General features: G+C 35.9%; 1 protein-coding gene across 7 annotated transcripts in view; it reads left to right on the top strand.

The window, feature by feature from the left end:
- Positions 1–18,379, top strand: part of SLC16A7 (solute carrier family 16 member 7) — a 194,925-nt gene extending 176,546 nt beyond the window's left edge. For all 7 annotated transcript variants that reach the window (XM_019960911.2, XM_019960913.2, XM_019960910.2 and 4 more), the window contains 3 exons: positions 5,724–5,867; positions 11,315–12,130; positions 17,405–18,379. In XM_019960911.2, the coding sequence (XP_019816470.2) occupies positions 5,724–5,867; positions 11,315–12,130; positions 17,405–17,676 (1,232 nt within the window). In that variant the 3' untranslated portion in view covers positions 17,677–18,379. The remainder of the gene's footprint in view (positions 1–5,723; positions 5,868–11,314; positions 12,131–17,404) is intronic.
- The last annotated feature ends 2,834 nt before the right edge of the window (positions 18,380–21,213 follow it).

Raw genomic sequence — 21,213 nt, 5'->3', positions numbered from 1 at the left:
TTGCTCTCTGATGAAGTCCTCCTTTACAACTTCACAGCTAGCATGAAAGTGGCCATTGTATGTGACACTAAAATTCTGAGATAGATTGGAAAGCTGGATCAGAAGATAAGTGGCTAGATGAGTCTGATTTAATATAGTCTGATATTTTTGTGTATGTTTTTGGAACAAAGATATTATTATTCTTGCATACTATTTCTTTTAACTGCTTGACAAATAGAATAAAGCATTCTGATAAGCAGTACCTTTGCTCTACCAACATATAGGCTCAGATATTACTCTCTCAGCAGGTAGATTTTCCTTTTTTGACATAACTAGTGATTAAGGACTATGATTACTTAAAAAACACATGCTGAGTAAAAACTTTTGGCATGATTGAATTAATAAATGAATGAATGAATGTACTCAGAATATAATTAGTCCTAAGATTCCTCAACAAGGGACACCCGTGAAGCTAGTTCATGTTTAACAAAAATCATATACAATCAGAATTTATTTTCTTGAAACTTTTTTCTTGTTATTGTAATAAACCAAGTTGCTTTTAAGGTTGGAGAGAGATGTTGGATGGTATTGTGTTTTTATATCTAATGTTAGAGGTCTCCTGAGGCTAATATTAAGCATTTAGAGATACCTTATAAAATAAGAATATTTTATTTCCATATCATAATTTTAATTTTCTGTCTATAATCATTACAAAGTAAAATAATTTATGACATAAGCATTTACTATTGAGGGATATGGAATGTTGATTATTTCTAAGTAAATCACTTATAAAGTATATCTTTTTGTGCTAGAAAAAATTATAATTGTGTGAGCATATTCATTAAAGGATATCATTTAACTAAGTTGTATAATATAAAGTTATTTATTAAAATTAGAACTCTCATTGCATCTTGATGGATGCCACTATAGAATTTATCAAAGCCTGCCCCCCCCAAAATGTGCTGACACTTCTAAATAATTTCTTTAGTGGCTACCTTTAATCAGTCACAGTAATGGGAAATAGTCTTCATATGGTTATCCCCCTCTATTATTTCCCATATGTTGCAAATGAGATTTTGATTCCTAGATTGTTTTCAAATTTAAATTTATACTATTAGGCTAACATATTTATAAAACATAGTAATCAATTAGCCCATTTGTTAGTTATCCAGGCATCACATATAAAACAGAATATGTAATATCAGTGAAACTGAGAAGAAATCATTGTTATTAGTCCAGGTATTGATAAGTATCTCTGATAATATAATATCTATCAAAACATCCATCACAGTTCTTAAAATAACTTGTTGATTATTTCTTCCTCTGGAACGTAATGCATTGACGATTATAGTTGTGTTTTGCTACTTTATCTTTGGTGTCTGTCAAGTGACTTTATACTAGGAGCTCAGGAAATGCTGCACTGAACTGATCTGAGTTGAACTGATTTGAATTGATCATTTTAAAAAAGGAATCCACAGCTAAATTCAGTTATTAATCAAGTTAATCAATTGATTCTGACTCTCCCCTTCTCATAAAGGCTATTTGAATTTAACTTTATGCTTTTACTTAAAGCATTCATTTCCTAACCACTATATATGTTATAATAAATAATTATATTTTATATATAATATATATAAAATTTCTTCAGATGAGTTTTTCCATAATAGGGACAGAATTCTATTCTTTTCACATTATCTTGTACAATTTTCATTGATTTTTTTCCCCCTCCAACCCTTTGATCTTACCATTGTTGTTTAGTTGCTAAGTTGTCCAACTCTTTTGCAAACCCATGGACTGTAGCCCACCAGGTTTCTCTGTCCATGAGATTTCCTAGGCAAGAATTCTGGAGTGGGTAGCCATTTTATTCTGCAGGAAATCTTTCCAACACAGGGATCGAATCCAATGCAGGAATCTGCACTGTAGGCAGATTCTTTACTGCTAAGCCAGCAAGGAAACCCATTGATCTTATAGAGCTATCTTATATATGGCCTTTTTTAGTTTTATTTTGTTTGGTATTAAACGCAAAATGTGGTATTCTGTTTTTGAGTTCTTTTTATAAAATTATGTGTTATTACCAATATCCCTTAGAAAGATTGTGGAGTAATATTTAATACTATTTGGCCATGAGTATTTATATTTATGCATAAGAATAAAAATACTAAGTATAGCTGTGTGATAGAGTGACTAAGATAAGGTTTGTGTGTGTGTTAGTTGCAACCTCATAGACTGTAGCCCACCAGGCCCCTCTGTCCGTGGGATTCTCCAGGCATGAACACCAGAGTGGGTTGCCATTTTCCTCTCAAAAAGGAAATATAGAAAGAAAGAAAGTGAAGTTGCTAAGTCATGTCTGACTCTTTGAAACCCCATGGACTGTAACCTACCGTGCTCCTCCATCCATGGAATTTTCGACTAAGGCTCTACTGATAATTGAATCTCAGTGTGTTTTAAATACTATCCATGTAGAAGTTCTCAAATGTAATGCAAATTTTTAAAGTTTAATATTAACTAAAAATCATTTAGTTTTTTCTAGCCTATATATTGGGCTGAGAATTCTGACCTAATGTAATGTTTTTGCTCAAAACAGAACCATTAGTTTCAGATGAAATATAATTTTAAGCTAAAAAGAAATGTCAAAGCAAATAGTTTACATTTGGACAGGCCTTATAAAGAGGTATGGACTTTCACTGAATCTAAGATTGTTAAGTTGCATCACTATTTTATAAAGCACCACTAAAGAAAGAAATTCTGCATATTAAAATAAGACCCAACTCTTCTAATATTTAGAATTTTTATTTCCAAAATAGTTTTTTAGACAGAAACATAAATTATTTTAATCATTTTGATCACTCCTAAATATTTTATATGCACACACATACACATACATCAGAAAATGTACATAAAACACATTGCATAAGGCACTCCTAAAACATCATCCTATTCAGTATCTAGCTGTTCAAAACTGATTTTTGAGTCAGAGTGTTCAATGTGCCTGTTTCCCACACTAAGATTGTTCCTTTTTCGTGAGGTGCCTGTCTTAATAGAGAGAGCCTCCATTTTCTCTGGCTGTTCCATCTAAACTGCTGCACCTATTCTAAAAGTTTTTTTTTTTTAATATTTTATTTTATTTTTTAACTTTACAATATTGTATTGGTTTTGCCATATATCAACATGAATCCGCCACAGGTATTCACGTGTTCCCCATCCTGAACCCTTCTCCCTCCTCCCTCCCCATGCCATCCCTCTGGGTCGTCCCAGTGCACCAGCCCCAAGCATCCAGTATCGTGCATGGAACCTGGACTGGACGTTACCAGAAAGTATCAACAGAAGCTTTTTCAGACAACAATCAGGATTCATATTACTTTTTCAAATGGTTTGGTTGAAATGTGGGGAATCGTCATTGTCTAACCAAGCCACAGAAATATAACCTAATAATTCCAGTTGAGCTATTTCAAATCCCAGATTCATTTTGATATATGGCAAAACCAATACATTATTGTTAAGTTAAAAAATAAAATTAAATTAAAAAAAAAATAAAGTGCTAAAATCTATATGCCAACAAATTTGGAAAACTCAGCAGTGGCCATAGGACTGGAAAAAGTCAGTTTTCATTCCAATCCCAAAGAAAGGCAATGCCAAAGAATGCTCAAACTACAGCACAGTTGCACTCATCTCACACGCTAGCAAAGTAATGTTCAAAATTCTCCAAGCCAGACTTCAATAGTACATGAACCGTGAACTTCCAGATATTCAAGCTGGATTTAGAAAAGACAGAGGAACCAGAGATCAGATTGCCAACATTTGTTGGATCATCAAAACAGAAAGAGAATTCCAGAAAAACATCTACTTCTGCTTTATTGACTATGCCAAAGCCTTTGACTGTACAGGTCACAACAAACTGTGGAAAATTCAAGAGATGAGGATACCAGACCACATTACCTGCCTCCTAAGAAATCTATGCAGGTTAAGAAGCAACAGTTAGAACTGGACATGGAACAACAGACTGGTTCCAAATTGGGAAAGGAGTATGTCAAGGCTATATGTTGTCATCCTGCAGAGTATATCATGCAAAATGCCAGACTGGATGAAGCACAAGCTGGAAACAAGATTGCTGGGAGATATATCAATAACCTCAAATATGCAGATGACACCACCCTTACGGCAGACAGCAAAGAGGAACTAAAGAGCCTCTCAGTGAAAGTGAAAGAAGTGAGTGAAAAAGTTGGCTTAAAGCTCAACATTCAGAAAACTAAGATCATGGCATCTGGTCCCATCACTTCATGGCAAATAGATGGGGAAACAATGGAAACAGTGTCAGACTTTATGTTTTTGGGCTCCAAAATCACCACAGATGGTGAGTGCAGCCATGAAATGAAAAGATACTTACTCCTTGGAAGAAAAGCTATGACCAACCTAGATAGTATATTAAAAAAGCAGAGACATTACTTTGTCAACAAAGGTCTGTCTAGTCAAAGTTATGATTTTTCCAGTAGTCATGTATGGATGTGAGATTTGGACCATAAAGAAAGCTGAGTGCTGAAGAATTGATGCTTTTGAACTGTGCTGTTGGAGAAGACTCTTAAGAGTCCTGGGAATGCAAGGAGATCAAACCAGTCAATCATAAAGGAAATCAGTCCTGAATATTCATTGGAAGGACTGATGTTGAAGCTGAAACTCCAATACTTTGGCCACCTGATGAGAAGAATTGACTCATTTGAAAAGACCCTGATGCTGGGAAAGATTGAAGGTGAGAGAAGGGGATGACAGAGGATGAGATGGTTGGATGGCATCACCGACTCGATGGCCATGAGTTTGAGTAAGCTCCAGGAGTTGGTGATGGACAGGGAAGCCTGGGATGCTGCAGTCCATGGGGTCACAAAGAGTCTGACATGACTGAGTGGCCAAATTGAAATGAATTCAAACATACCTAAGGCATGGAAGCAACATTACTACCCTTGGTGGCCCCTGATGAACAGGGATTGTTAAGAGACTGTCAGTATAAGAATCCTCATTTCTAATATAATGAGATTTGTAAAGAGTTGGGGTCTTAAAATAAAAAATATGGTATTAAAAAGTCACAGTGGGGTATAATAAAAACAAGTCAGCTTCAATTAAAGGCATATATCTGTGTGCCTAAACACACATTATTCCAGAAAGTAAAATTCTAAGAGATAGATTATTTATATAACCCTTAAATTTTTAATAAATAAATTTATCTCCATTTATTAAGATATTTAGGGCTTCCTCAGTGGCTCAGCATTAAAGAATCTGCCTGCCAATATAGGAGACACGGGTTTGACCCCTGGGTCAGGAAAATCTCCTGGAGAAGGAAATGGCACTTCCCTCCAACGTTCTTGCTTGGGAAATCCCATGGACAGTGGAGCCTGGTGTGCTACAGTCTATGGGGAATGCAAAAGAGTCAGATATGACTTAGAGATTAACAACAACAACAAGTCTAGCTATGTCTCATTAAAAAGCCTTTCTGTCAGAAGTTGAATTATTATGGTCCTACCAAACTTGATATTAAACAATTCTAATTTATTATTTTATGTGCTTGTAGATATATGGGTAAAGACAACCAGTCAAATGGATTGGAAAGTATTGAAAAGTTTTCATGTTGTTTCGTATGAACTAATACTTTTCTTTGATTGTTAAAATGTGTTTTCTCAACTTTCAAAATTAACAAATGTTATAAATAAATAAATAACCCAGCAACTGAATATTTCTTAACTTCTTCTCTACCTCAGGTCCTATAAGTAGTGTTTTGGTGAATAAATATGGTAGCCGGCCAGTGGTGATGGTAGGAGGTTTGTTATGCTGTTTGGGTATGGTCTCGGCCTCTTACAGTACCAACGTAGTAGAGCTTTACTTCACAATGGGATTAATTTGCGGTAAGTGAAGATTTGCTTTCAGCTTATTTTTTCTTAACACTTCTACTGTTTGCAAAGTTCTGTCAGAAGCATGAGCAATAGAACATTCTTATTTTCTTTGATTTTTTTTTTTTTAATATCAGATGCTATATACTTTAAAGTATTGTCATCTGGTATGTTAAACTCCCGGCTATAGGCTGACCAATCAAACTAATTTCAAGAAATGGAAAAAGCAAGTTATCAGACATGTTATGGCTATAATATAAATGTCAAAAAGAAAACTTCTTTGGTTTGTTTTTACTGTTTCAACATTTAATCTTCAGGCTATGAAGGTGATATTGTGGACACAGACTCTCTGGCATATAAATAGCTTCATTAAAAAAAAAATGCTTTAATTATTTATTACTATTAGTGTCTGACTGATCACTCATAATAGGTTAAAAATTATGTCAAAAAAGATGTTTCCTGGATTCTTTGATTTAGCTTTAACATAGAATTGTTGCCTGTATTCTAATTAGTGATAGAGCTCTGCATGAGCCTCCCTACCTTTTCTTACTAAAGGATTCTATTTTAAAATTTGAAAGACACATTTGTCACTAAACACAAATATTTTAAAGTGAGTTCCTGTCATTTGGTTAGAGTTGTTTCTTAAGCATGTCTGTAGACTCTAGCTACCTGATTACACACATTTGGAAAATATGATCTTTATTAGCTTCAATAGCAAATTGCATTACAAATTTACATTCAAAGTTTTAGAAAAATTAGACTTCAATATATAAAGAAATTTAATTATTTCCTTTTGATTACAGATAAAAAGGTAAATGTATTTTTTATGACTTTAAGTCAGTCTGACCTTGGATTAATGCATCATCTGATTGAAAAATTAGATATATTAAAGCCTACAGTAATAGTGATGTTAAAATCTACTCTTTACAACCTATGGACAACTCTTCTTTTTTGACTTTGTAAAACATCTTTGACATTCTAAATGAGAATCTTCTTATATCTAAGAATTGTCATGGTGGAGAGAATACCGTTTCTTTGTGAAGAAATACTAGGTACAGCTGACCTTGAACAACATGGATTTGAACTGCAGGGGTCTACTCTACTACTCAGGCCGTGATTGGCTGAGTCCTAAGGCGAGCTGGCTATAAATGATACATAGATTTTCAGCTGTGTAGAGGGTGAGCCTTAAACCCCACATTGTTCAAGGGTCAGCCATATTTCATTTGGCCATAGAATTCAGGCTGGGCCCACAAAGTCATGTATTAGGAAAAAGATGGTTTGGATGTTACTGTATCATAAATATCAATTGTATTTTATGTTATTCTAACTTCAGTTCAATTTATTTGAGTCTCAAAGGCTCTGGTGCTTCTAGTCAACCATTAAATGTAACCATAAGAGATTTATCTTAAGTCATTATCAGCCAGTACTTCTTGGTATTTGAAATCATTCAGGTCTAGCTTTTAAACCTAACTCAGCACATATTAGCTGTGTGATCATGGATAAATACCCCTCCTTATGCCTCCATCTCTTTGTCTTTAAAATGGAAAAATGATAGCTCTTTCCTTTGGGAGGAAAAGGAAATATGTAGGAGGAACCATATATTCATTTGTAAAAATAAACTATATATTCATGAACCATATATTCAATGAACTATATATTCATTCATTTGTTTGAAAATGAATATATGATACTTTACAGAATATCCAGCATTTTGTCACTTTTTAAATAAATACTAGCATATAATAATCATCATCACAACAACATTATACATCATCTTGGAGCTGTAGACCTCACTTGATTTTAGCAAAACCCTTTTATGTTCTTGTTGAAAAAACTGGAATTTAAGAACTCTAAGTGTTTTGCCCAGTAGTACACATAAGTAAGTAGTTGAGGGAGACTTAGATATTTTCATTTCAAGTGCCATGCTCCTTTTACCATGCCAGGTAGGAAATAGATGACCACAGACTCCTAAGGAAAACTTGCATTAACATGTGAAAGCAAAATTCCAGGTGACAGAATAGGGGCACAGGGAGGAAGATGGCATAGGTAAAGAAATGTGAACCTCAAAGCACAATTCCTGGGAATTTGAGTCCTTCCTCTTACCAGCTGCTGACAATAGTTTCATTACTTAGACGTTGGATCTACAATCATTCTGCATATCTCACAAGTATGGCTAAGGTAGAATCAGAGAGCATACTGCCCTGTCATTCATCAAAGCTGATTACTGGTTCCTTCATATCAGTTTTTTGGAACACTATTCAGTTCAGTTCAAATCAGTTGCTCAGCTGTGTCTGACTCTTTGCGACCCCATGAACCGCAGCATGCCAGGCCTCCCTATCCATCATCAACTCCCAGAGTCTACTGAAACTCATGTCCATTGAGGCAGTAATGCCATCCAATCATCTCATCCTCTGTCGTCCCCTTCTCTTCGTGCCCTCAATCTTTTCCAGCATCAGGGTCTTTTCAAATGAGTCAGCTGTTCTCATCAGGTGGCCAAAGTATTGGAACTTCAACTTCAACATCAGTCCTTCCAATGAACACCTAGGACTGGTCTCCTTTAGGATGGACTGGTTGGATCTCCTTGCAGTCCAAGGGACTCTCAAGAGTCTTCTCCAACACCACAGTTCAAAAGCATCAATTCTTTGGCACTCAGCTTTCTTCACAGTCCAACTCTCACATCCATACACGACTACTGAAAAAACCATAGCCTGGACTAGATGGACTTTTGTTGGCAAAGTAATGTCTCTGCTTTTCAATATGCTATCTAGGTTGCTATTAACTTTCCTTCCAAGGAGTAAGTGTCTTTTAATTTCACGGCTGCAATCACCATCTGCAGTGATTTTGGAGCCTAAAAAAATAAAGTCTGACACTGTTTCCACTGTTTCCCCATCTATTTCCCATGAAGTGATGGGACCACATGCCGTGATCTTCGTTTTCTGAATGTGTAGTTTTAAGCCAACTTTTTCACTCCTCTTTCACTTTCATCAAGAGGCTTTTTAGTTCCTCTTCACTTTCTGCTATAAAGGTGGTGTCATCTGCAGATTTGAGGTTATTGATATATCTCCCGGAAATCTTGATTCCAGATTGCGCTTCTTCCAGCCCAGCATTTCTCATCATGTACTCTGCATGTAAATTAAATATACAGCCTTGACATACTCCTTTTCCTATTTGGAACCAGTCTGTTGTTCCATGTCCAGTTCTAACTCTTGCTTCCTGACCTGTATATAGGTTTCTCAAGAGCAGGTCAGGTGGTCTGGTATTCCCATCTCTTTCAGAATTTTCCACAGTTTGTTGTGGTCCACATAGTCAAAGGCTTTGTCATAGTCAATAAAGCAGAAAGTGATGTTTTTCTGGAACTCTCTTGCTTTTTCGATGATCCAGCGGATGTTGGCAGTTTGATCTCTGGTTCCTCTATCTTTTCTAAAACCAGCTTGAACATCTGGAATTTCATGGTTCACGTATTGCTGAAGCCTAGCTTGGAGAATTTTGAGCAATTCTTTACTAGCGTGTGAGATGAGTGCAATTGTGCAGTAGTTTGAGCATTCTTTGGCATTGCCTTTCTTTGGGATGGAATGAAAACTGACCTTTTCCAGTCCTGTGGCCACTGCTGAGTTTTCCAAATTTGCTGACATATTGAGTGTAGCACTTTCACAGCATCAGCTTTCAGGTTTTCAAATAGCTCAACTGGAATTCTATCACCTCCATTAGCTTTGTTCGTAGAGATGCTTCCTAAGGCCCACTTGAATTCACACTCCAGGATGTCTGGCTCTAGGTGAGTGATCACACCATCGTGATTATCTGGGTCATGAAGATCTTTTTTGTACAGTTCTTGTGTGTATTCTTGCCACCTCTTCTTAATATCTTTTGCTTCTGTTAGTTCCGTACCATTTCTGTCCATTATTGAGCCCATCTTTGCATGAAATGTTCCCTTGGTATCTCTAACTTTCTTGAAGAGTTCTCTAGTCTTTCCCATTCTGTTGTTTTCCTCTATTTCTTTGCATTGATCGCTTGAAGAAGGCTTTCTTATTTTTCCTTGCTATTCTTTGGAACTCTGTATTCAGATGCTTATATCTTTCCTTTTCTCCTTTGCTTTTGGCTTCTCTTCTTTTCACAGGTATTTGTAAGGCCTCCTCAGACAGCCATTTTGCTTTTTTGCATTTCTTTTCCATGGGGATGGTCTCGATCCCTGTCTCCTGTACAGTGTCAAGAACCTCCATCCATAGTTCATCAGGCACTCTGTCTATCAGATCTAGTCCCTTGAATCTATTTCTCACTTCCACTGTATAATCATAAGGGATTTGATTTAAGTCATACCTGAATCGTCTAGTGGTTTTTCCTACTTTCTTCAATTTAAATCTGAATTTGCCAATAAGGAGTTCATGATCTGAGCCACTCGTCTTGTTTTTACTGACTGTATAGAGCTTCTTCATCTTTGGCTTCAAAGAATATAATCAATCTGAATACTATTACAAATATTAAATACAAATATTTGTATTAGAGATTTGCATTAAGTATTTGCCAGATATACTTAATCAGAACCCAGTGTCCTGGAATCTAAATACTTAACCAATTTGTAATCCTGTCTCAAATTTGCATAAATTGGTAAATGCCAAAGAATTCCTACTTCTATAGATCCTAAATAACACAGAATCATGTCTAGGCTAAAGGGTAAAGAGAGGTAGTTTGTGTAAATCACTTGTATTTACTTTTTTAACAAACATTCATTTTTGTTGCCAAATAGTATCTTGATGAGCTAACTCAACACTGTCAGGGTGTCCCTAGACAGCAGAAACTTTTGACCCATATAAACAGTCAGCTAAAATTATTTTTTAGTTAATATACATTCACCTCTGTAGTTATGAAATGTGTAACGTGAGGGATGAAGAACATGAAATTAATGGCATGAATTTATTACTCTTTTTTATTATTTGCATAGCTTTGAAAGATATACCTACAGGAGATCTAAGATTATTTATAAATGACAACCTTTTTAATCTGTTTAGTCTATTCTGTACTGAAAAGAAAGTATTCATGTTTTAAATACACTCTTGCCCTTAAGGAAAATATCTATTCTCTGCATGTGTATATAAAGAGAGAGGTTAGAGAAATTAATTTATTTATGGAATTAAGTGGTTATGACTAAGAACTAATGAACTGTGTTCCAATTTCCACCTATTCTGATTGTTGCAACATTAGAAGAAGTTCTTGGTTTTATTTTTGTGTTTTAAAAGGAAAGGGCTATGAAACAGTCTTGCATCTCAGATGTCTAGTTATGAGAACCTTTTTGTTTATGTGGTATCTTATTGACAATATGTAATTTTTAAAATTTTTAAATTTTTTATTTACTGTGTGCTGTGGCCTTTTCATTCTGCCATCTCCACTTGAATGTACATTTTGACAAGTGATTTCTTATGTGAGTGGCATAATGTGTTTTTTTCTTCCTTTTGTTTTGTTCTTTGTAGGTTTAGGTCTGGCCTTCAACCTGCAGCCTGCCTTAACAATCATTGGCAAATACTTCTATAAGAAACGACCTGTAGCGAATGGCCTTGCAATGGCAGGAAGTCCTGTTTTCTTAAGTACTTTGGCTCCTTTCAATCAGTACCTCTTTAATACTTATGGTTGGAAGGGAAGCTTCATGATTTTGGGAGGTTTACTATTGAACTGCTGTGTGGCTGGGTCCCTTATGAGACCTGTTGAACCCAAAGCAAGTACTGAGTCTAAAAATAAGGTTGGTGTAAGAGAAACTGATTGCAGTATGAAGAAAAGACAAAAAAAGTTATCAGTATGGGAAGAAATTAATAAATATTTAGATTTCTCCCTTTTTAAGCATAGAGGATTTCTGATATACTTATCTGGAAATGTCATTATGTTTCTGGGGTTCTTCGCCCCTGTTATATTCTTGGCTCCATATGCTAAAGACAAAGGAATTGATGAGTATTCTGCAGCTTTCTTGCTCTCTGTTATGGCTTTTGTTGATATGTTTGCCAGACCTACTGTAGGACTTATTGCCAATTCCAAATTAATCCGACCCCGAATCCAGTACTTCTTCAGTTTCGCAGTGATGTTCACTGGAATCTGTCATCTCTTATGTGCGTTGGCTGAGGACTACACAAGCCTGGTGGTGTATGCTGTATTTTTTGGTCTTGGATTTGGGAGTGTTAGCAGTGTCCTCTTTGAAACGCTCATGGACCTTGTTGGTGCTCAAAGATTTTCCAGTGCTGTGGGACTCGTCACAGTTGTGGAGTGCTGTCCTGTCCTCCTTGGTCCTCCTCTTGCTGGTAAGAATATTTATCATCAAAGAAAGCAAATAGCATAAAATTAATATCCATTAGCTGAGACTTTCTTTGTAGTGTAAATGTGGTTTGTAATAATAGACAACTAATACCCTAAAAGACTGTAGATGTGTTAATTTTAGCCTTATTATATATTTTAAATTTCCTAATTAGTCTATTTTAGACAAAAATTTCATTTATAGCCTGGTATTATGAACTTGAGAATTTAAATTAGACTGATAATTAGCATGACTTGCAGATTTTTACCTATATCAACTTGTATTGTTAAAAATATAAAAATAAAATATCACTTTATCATTGGTAAACAAATTTCTCTTGTTTTTTAAAAATAAGTCAAAACTTTAAAGTAATGCTCTCAAAAGGTTAATATCTGTTTTCCTATTGGAGTATAATGGTTATATTAATATAGAACTTGTTACATGCTTAAGGAAGGAATACATTTATAATATCAATGATCGGAATATATCAATAGGAATGCAAGAATGAAGAGAAGTTCAGTCAAAGTCATTTTCTTGATCAGATACTTATATCCCATATTTGTAACCTTTATCTTTAGATTTAAAGATCTAAAATACTGTCAGAGATGACTATAAAAGTGTCTGTGCTAAATTATCAAGTAAAGAGACTGAGTAACAACACATGTGTACATTAATGTTTGAAGTGAAGACTTCGTTTAGTCTTAGACTTACATGTAATAAATTTTAAATACTTTTTGTTGGCCTATCTTTTCTAGTAATAACTGTATAGCATTGTTTTAATTAATGCTAAATGTAGGTATTTACTTAGACCTCTTGGCCTGCCCCTAATTGTCACAATAACTGCCAGGCCAAGCATGAATTTTTTGATGTATATAAAGTCAGTGTTTAAACTCTTCCTACATGTAGTACGGAATGAAGCAGGGCAAAGGCTAATAGAGTTTTGCCAAGAGAATGCACTGGTCATAGCAAACACCCTCTTCCAACAACACAAGAGAAGACTCTACACATGGACGTCACCAGATGGTCAACACCGAAATCAGATTGATTATATTCTTGCAGCCAAAGATGGAGAAGCTCTATACAGTCAGCAAAAAACAAGACCGGGAGCTGACTGTGTCTCAGATCATGAACTCCTGATTTACAAATTCAGATTTAAAATGAAGAAAGTGGGGGAAACCACTAGACCATTCAGGTATGACCTAAGTCAAATCCCTTATGATTACAGTGGAAGTGAGAAATAGATTTAAGGGCCTAGATCTGATAGACAGAGTGCCTGATGAACTATGGACGGAGGTTCGTGATATTATACAGAAGACAGGGATCAAGACCATCCCCATGGAAAAGAAATGCAAAAAAGCAAAATGGGCTGTCTGAGGAGGCCTTACAAATAGCTGTGAAAAGAAGAGAAGCGAAAAGCAAAGGAGAAAAGGAAAGATATAAGCATTGAATGCAGAGTTCCAAAGAATAGCAAGGAGAGAAAAGAAAGCCTTCTTCAGCAATAAATGCAAAGAAATAGAGGAAAACAACAGAATGGGAAAGACAAGCAATCCCTTCAAGAAAATTAGAGATGCCAAGGGAATATTTCATGCAAAGATGGGCTTGATAAAGGACAGAAATGGTATGGACCTAATAGAAGGAGAAGATATTAAGAAGAGGTGGAAAGAATACACAGAAGAACTGTACAAAAAAGATCTTCATGACCCAGATAATCACAATGGTGTGATCACTCACCTAGAGCCAGACATCCTGGAATGTGAAGTCAAGTGGGCCTTAGGAAGCATCACTATGAACAAAGCTAGTGGAGGTAATGGAATCCCAGTTGACCTATTTCAAATCCTGAAAGATGATGCTGTGAAAGTGCTGCACTCAATATGCCAGCAAATTTGGAAAACTCAGCAGTGGCCACAGGACTGGAAAAGGTCAGTTTTCATTCCATCCCAAAGAAAGGCAATGCCAAAGAATGCTCAAACTACCACACAATTGCACTCATCTCACATGCTAGTAAAGAAATGCTCAAAATTCTCCAAGCCAGGCTTCAGCAATATGTGAACCATGAACTTCCAGATGTTCAAGCTGGTTTTAGAAAAGATAGAGGAACAAGAGATCAAATTGCCAACATCCGCTGGCTCATTGAAAAAGCAAGAGAGTTCCAGAAAAATATCTATTTCTGTTTTATTGACTATGCCAAAGCCTTTGACTGTGTGGATCACAATAAACTGTGGAAAATTCTGAAAGACATGGGAATACCAGACCACCTGACCTGCCTCTTGAGAACCTATATGCAGGTCAAGAAACAACAGTTAGAACTGGACATGGAACAACAGACTGGTTCCAAATAGGAAAAGGAGTACATCAATGCTATATATTGTCACCCTGTTTATTTAACTTATATGCAGAGTACATCATGAGAAAGGCTGGGCTGGAAGAAGCACAAGCTGGAATCAAGATTGCCGGGAGAAATATCAATAACCTCACATATGCAGATGACCCCGCCCTTATGGCAGAAAGTGAAGAGGAACTGAATACCGTCTTGATGAAAGAGGAGAGTGAAAAAGCAGGCTTAAAACTCAACTTTCAAAAAATGAAAATCATGGCATCCAGTTCCATCACTTCATGGCAAATAGATGGTGAAACAATGGAAACAGTGACAGACTTTTGGAGCCAGGCGGCGGGGGTGGGGGTCTCCAAAAGCACTGCAGTTGGTGAGTACAGGCTTGAAATTAAAAGATGCTTGGTCTTTGGAAGAAAAGCTATGACCATCCTAGACAGTATATTAAATAGCAGAGACATTACTTTGTCAACAAAGGTCTGTATGGTCAAAGCTAAGATTTTTCCAGTAGTCATAGATGTGTGTGAGAGTTGGACCATAAAGAAAGCTGAGCACTGAAGAATTGATGCTTTTGAACTGTGGTATTGGAGAAAACTCTTGAGAGTCCCTTGGACTGCAAGGAGATCCAACCAATCCATCATAAAGTAAATCAGTCCTGAATATTCACTGGAAGGACTGATGCTGAAGCTAAAGCCCCAATACTCTGGTCACCTGATGAGAAGAACTGACTCATTGGAAAAGACACTGATGCTGGGAAAGATTGAAAGGCAGGAGGAGAAGGGGATGACAGAGGATGAGATGGTTGGATGGCATCACTGACTGGATGGACATGAGTTTGAGCAAGCTCTGGGAGTTGGTGATGGACAGGGAAGGGTGGCGTGCTGTGGTTCATGGAGTCGCAAAGAGTTGGACACTACTGAGTGACTGAACTGAACTGAACTAAATTCTAGTTAGAATGTTGGAAACTCTGACTAAACGAATAGGTCTGTTTCAGAATCACCTGAATATGCATATGAAAAATAATTTGGGTTTGTGCCTACAAAATTTTGCCAATAATAACTATTATTAAGAATTAGATGCTTGCATAAGCATGAGGCAAAATTAATATAAACAATATAAGCTGTAGCTTGTTTAAAAGTCAATAAACCTTCCAATTATTTGGTACCAGGCTAGTTTTTCAATATTCTCAATAATCAAATGGAGCAAAAACTTTGTCCCTGACTCATTTGGCCTTAATAATTTAGATTTAGATAAAGTGAAAAACTGTGGTTAGTCCAAAAAGTGACATGACACTTAACCAAGAGTTTTGGTGAAGCCATTTTATGGACTAGTTAATATAAGATGCAGACAGACTTTGGTAAGATCCTAGTTTCCTCCGCATTTGCTATGTAATCATGGTCAAAATATGTCAGAATGAATTTTTTAAGGATTAAATGCAAAATTACAAATAAAATGTTTAGCCTAGTGCTAGGCATAGAGAAGTCATTTAGTAAATATTATGACCCATTAGGAAATGGAAAAGGAAAGCCTTTTGACTTTCCCTAAAGAATATAATGTATACTCTTTATAGAAAAGATAGGAAATATGGAAAGGATGAAGCAATCTCAATATCAGTTCAGTTCAGTTCAGTCACTCAGTCATGTCAGACTCTTTGCGACCCCATGAATCGCAGCACGTCAGGCCTCCCTGTCCACCACCAGCTCCTGGAGTTCACTGAGACTCACGTCCATCGAGTCGGTGATGCCATCCAGCCATCTCATCCTCTGTCATCCCCTTCTCCTCCTGCCCCCAATCCCTCCCAGCATCACAGTCTTTTCCAATGAGTCAACTCTTCGCATGAGGTGGCCAAAGTACTGGACTTTCAGCTTTAGCATCATTCCTTCCAAAGCAATCCCAGGGCTGATCTCCTTCAGAATGGACTGGTTGGATCTCCTTGCAGTCCAAGGGACTCTCAAGAGTCTTCTCCAACACCACAGTTCAAAATCATCGATTCTTTGACGCTCAGCTTTCTTCACAGTCCAACTCTCACATCCATACATGATCACTGGAAAAACCATAGCCTTGACTAGATGGACCTTTGTTGGCAAAGTAATGTCTCTGCTTTTGAATATGCTATCTAAGTTGGTCATAACTTACCTTCCAAGGAGGAAGCTTCTTTTAATTTCATGGCTGCAGTCACCATCTGCAGTGATTTTGGAGCCCAAAAAAATAAAGTCTGACACTGTTTCCCCTGTTTCCCCATCTATTTGCCATGAGGTGATGGGACCAGATGCCATGATCTTCGTTTTCTGAATGTTGAGTTTTAAGCCAACCTTTTCACTCTCCACTTTCACCTTCATCAAAAGGCTTTTTAGTTCCTCTTCACTTTCTGCCATAAGGGTGGTGTCATCTGCATATCTGAGATTATTGATATTTCTCCCAGCAATCTTGATTCCAGCTTGTGCTTCTTCCAGCCCAGCGTTTCTCATGATGTACTCTGCATAGAAATTAAATAAACAGGGTGACAATATACAGCCTTGACGTACTCCTTTTCCCATTTGGAACCAGTCTGTTGTTATATATGCTATAAATATATCCATATATATGTTTACATATGTAAATATGTATATATATTTCTACATATGTAGGTTTAAAATGTATCTCATATATATGTATCTATGAAAATATAGACATATACATATATACCTTGTTTGTCTTGGTAGCACACTTTTATTGAAGGCAGCAACTTTCAATGTATTTCATATACTGGTAGTATAATGTAGTATGTGCCTCTAACATGCCTTTACTATGTATATGTGGAAGTCTTAATCTAGAATGTTTTTTTCTTTATTCAACTCTCATTTAGTATTAAATAAGAAATAGGTACGCAGTGTGGAATGATTTTATTTGAAACTGTTACCATTTTATGGCTGATTTATAATGCTGTCTTAAAAACCACTCTTTGTCTCTTAGGTAAATTGGTGGACGAAACTGGACAATATAAATACATGTATTTGGCCTGTGGAGCTATTGTGGTCCTAGCCAGCGTGTGGCTGCTCATTGGTAATGCTGCCAACTACAGATTGCTTGCAAGGGAAAAGAAGAAGAGTATACATACCAAGGAATCTCAAGAAACTGAACCCTTGAAGACATCTCAAAGTCCCAGTGTTAATATCAAAAGCGGCAAAAATGAAGAGTGGAAAGGAGCAGAGGTTAATTCCTCAGAAAGAGAAACGAATATTTAACAAGAATCATATCTCAGATTTCAGTGTTCATAACTTTCTTAGGAGTATTTTTTTTCAACATATTGGAAGATTTTTAGTTGAAATGAAGAGTCATAGTTAAGGATGGAGATTAGATTTTCCTTAATGGCAAATTTTAAATGTTTGTCTTTAAAAACTTATTTGGGTAGTTAAATTGTGAGATTAAACATATAAAGAATTCATGCACTGGGTTTATGTCCATACATGAATCTGGTTGTGGTGGTTAAATGATTTTAAAGTCTTTCAGTGACTTCTAGTCTTGGTTACAGAGATCTGAGTTCCAAAATGCTGGTTTAAGTAGTTAGAAAAAGTATGTTTAATCCTATAAGAATGCACTCTCCACATTTCATTTTTTATTCAATATTAAAGTGTGAAATGGAATTGAAGGAAATTAATTTTTTTTCCTAAACATCCTCACACACACCAACTTTCATACACTTAAGAATAAATAGACAAGGTATCTGGAGAAAAAAGACAAGTTTAAAAAGAATATTATCACTGTATATATATTTTTAAATCCATGGAGAAAAAAATGCGTTATATCTGCTTAGTACCTTATAATGTGGATGTTAGAGATAAGAACATGGGTGAAAATGAGGGTGCTCTTAATTTGAAAATGTAATTCACTGCTGTAAAACAAAAGCAATTGCATATATGAAATAAATTTGAAAAAAAGTAAAAACTCTATTTTTTAAATAATTATTTCTGAGCCCTGTCCAATTTGATCCATGCATGCACATGATTTCTTTGAGGGGGGCCATCAGTACCTGGTGCTAGTGAATAGAACCCTCAAACAATCAGAATTTACTAGTAAGTATATCAAATTAAAAACGTAAATGACTCCTAGCAATGAGCTATCAAATCTTTTGATTTGAAAATCCATAAAGTAATAAATAGAAACTTCTTTTAACCAAACTTAGTTCAGAATAGCTGTCTTACTAAGACACCAAAGTGGAATCAACTGAAATCTTGGTTGACAGACTGACAAACAGGCAGAAATTTCACTTTTCCCAACACATAGTGGTCTTAAGAGGGTTACTATTTAGATTATTCCCTCTGAATAAAGCTAAGAGTGGAAGGTACTTACAGTGAGTCCTCCAAGCTCTCTCATTTCCCTCCATTCACCAACATGCAAAAGCAAAAAACAGAAATCCAAACAGGCCTTTCACTCAGCCACCGAAAATGTCTCCTGTTATAGGAAAGGAAGCACTAGAAATCCCACCCTCTACTAACCAGACTTCCTGCTGCCTGTAAACATAACTAAACTAGGACACTTAAAAAAGGCTTCTAGACCTGGAGGTTGTGTATGACTTTATATACACTTTTGAAGTGGAGATTTAGTTTATAACTTGATAGAAGATTGCAATATGGGAACCCAGGTTAATTTAGCAGTTTCTCATTTTCATAACCATGTGAAAAATCTGGGACTGAACTGCTCTTGAATATAGAGGCATATGATAGATTTGTGAGTTCAGAACTAATAAATACCATTTTGAGTGATAAAGTACTTTTAAACAAGAAACAATGTATGCATTAGGTATAAAGGTATAAACGTTCACCTTTATAAATCTGAAGTTTAAATTAAGATCGTGGTTAATAAAAAACATTTAGCCTTTGAATATTGAATGTCATTCTTAAGATGTCAAAAGGATTTTGTCATTCTTTCTTCTTAGCATTGCAGTAGAGGCAGATGAATAAGGAAATAAGTATTCTTATTTCCTTTAAGATTGTGCTTAGATACCAAGCTTCTGTGATAATTAACACTAGGGATTTGATTTGTAAACTTTAGGTACTGTTTGAGCATGTAGCTTTTGTTTATCAAGCTGTATACAATTCCATATTTCATTTCACATGCACTTTTCTGCATGGGAAGAGGTATTTGTATTTTTAAAATATTAACCAAAACAATATGTGCCAATACCATAGGTAAATAAATCAGGGAAATTGTGACAGTATATAGTTGTTTTTAATTTAGCTTCATTCAATCTTGAATCTTAAATGAGCTGTTCCATATTATTAGTATGTTTGTATTCAACTCTGACTAGTCATAAGAAATGTGACATCATAAATTTTGCAGTAGCTTTCCAATCTTAAACGTTTCCAAACAATGTCTTGAATTCTCTGAAGATGCATATTTAAATTAATACAGATAATAGATCCTTGGGGCAAGTAATGATCATGGGGTTTTAAAGGGCTAATTTATCACCTACCAGAGGGTGAATTCCAGTGGTTTTCTCCATGGAAGGAGGTTTATTTACTTGCTGATGAGGTTCTTGTCAAGACAAAACCAATTTTTATTTGTTCTATTGCTCTTTGATGATCTTCTTTAATTTTATTTCTAACATTGATTGATTACATTAAATTGTTAAAAAAAAAAAAAAAAGAAAGGAAATTGAAATTCACATTCAAAGCACATAATGTGAGGTATACAGTCATGCCTGCCAGTCATACTGCACAAAGTTACAAGCATGCATGCAGCTTAATTCTCATCCATAAATGTTGAAAATTAGAACATACTTGAACAGTGATATAAACACACTCAGGATCAGAATTGTTCCAAGATAAAATAAATGTTTCAAGTTGTTTACTCTCTCAAATCAGTTAAACTTGTTAGAATATTTGCTGCTTGAACAGAACCTTTCAGAAACAGAGAAGAGAATACCAACCTGGAACATTTATTATTATAAAGCTGCCTAAATGGAGCGGGAAATATAGTTGGCTTCTGTGTCTGCAGCAATGAGTGATTAGTGCAGAACACAGTTCTTCCCCGAGGGAATGACAGGTTTTAGATATTCAAGCTATCACAAAACAAAGTCAGAAACCATTAAAATCCCTTTTAGTCCATTTTCCTATGATGGAATTGTGCAGAAAGAAGGTTATCATAAACCTGGGTACCAAAATAATTCATGATCACTGGTTAGATTAAGACACCCAGTATTACTCACTCTAATCTTAAATATGTCTTCATTAATTTGTGAATGGAATACAGGGTATAGATATCTCTTGACACATGCCCAACCTCTTTTCTGACTCTTTTTGGACCAAATAAACACATATTTAAGCGACAGTGGGTCAGGCTCTAGTGTGCTTTACATTGGAAGACATGATATTTTCTCAGTGTGAATTGACTTGGCTCATAAATTTCACTTCGTTAGTATCAATATGTTAGTTGCTCAGTCAAGTTGGACTCTGTGACCCCATGTACTATAACCCGTTAGGCTACTCTGTCCATGGAATTCTCCAGGGAAGAATACTGGAATGGGTAGCCATTCTCTTCTCCAGGGGATCTTCCTGACCCAGGGATTAAACCCAGGTGTCTGCATTGCAGGCATATTCCTTACCACTGAGCCACCTGGGAAGTGTTAATACCAAATTGTAACCGCCTTATTTCATGGAATCTCCCCTAGACACTAGAAAATACATAAAGTAATTTGATTTTATATATTTGAATGTGCACTTTAAAAATTTAGGTATTTTTACTCATCCGTCTCTGGCTGTACATGATAGTTTAGGATATAG

The sequence above is a fragment of the Bos indicus genome, chromosome 5 (assembly GCF_029378745.1).
Source record: "Bos indicus isolate NIAB-ARS_2022 breed Sahiwal x Tharparkar chromosome 5, NIAB-ARS_B.indTharparkar_mat_pri_1.0, whole genome shotgun sequence".
NCBI lineage: Eukaryota > Metazoa > Chordata > Mammalia > Artiodactyla > Bovidae > Bos > Bos indicus.
Note: the sequence above shows the minus strand (reverse complement) of the source record. Positions and strands in the feature narration are given on the sequence as shown.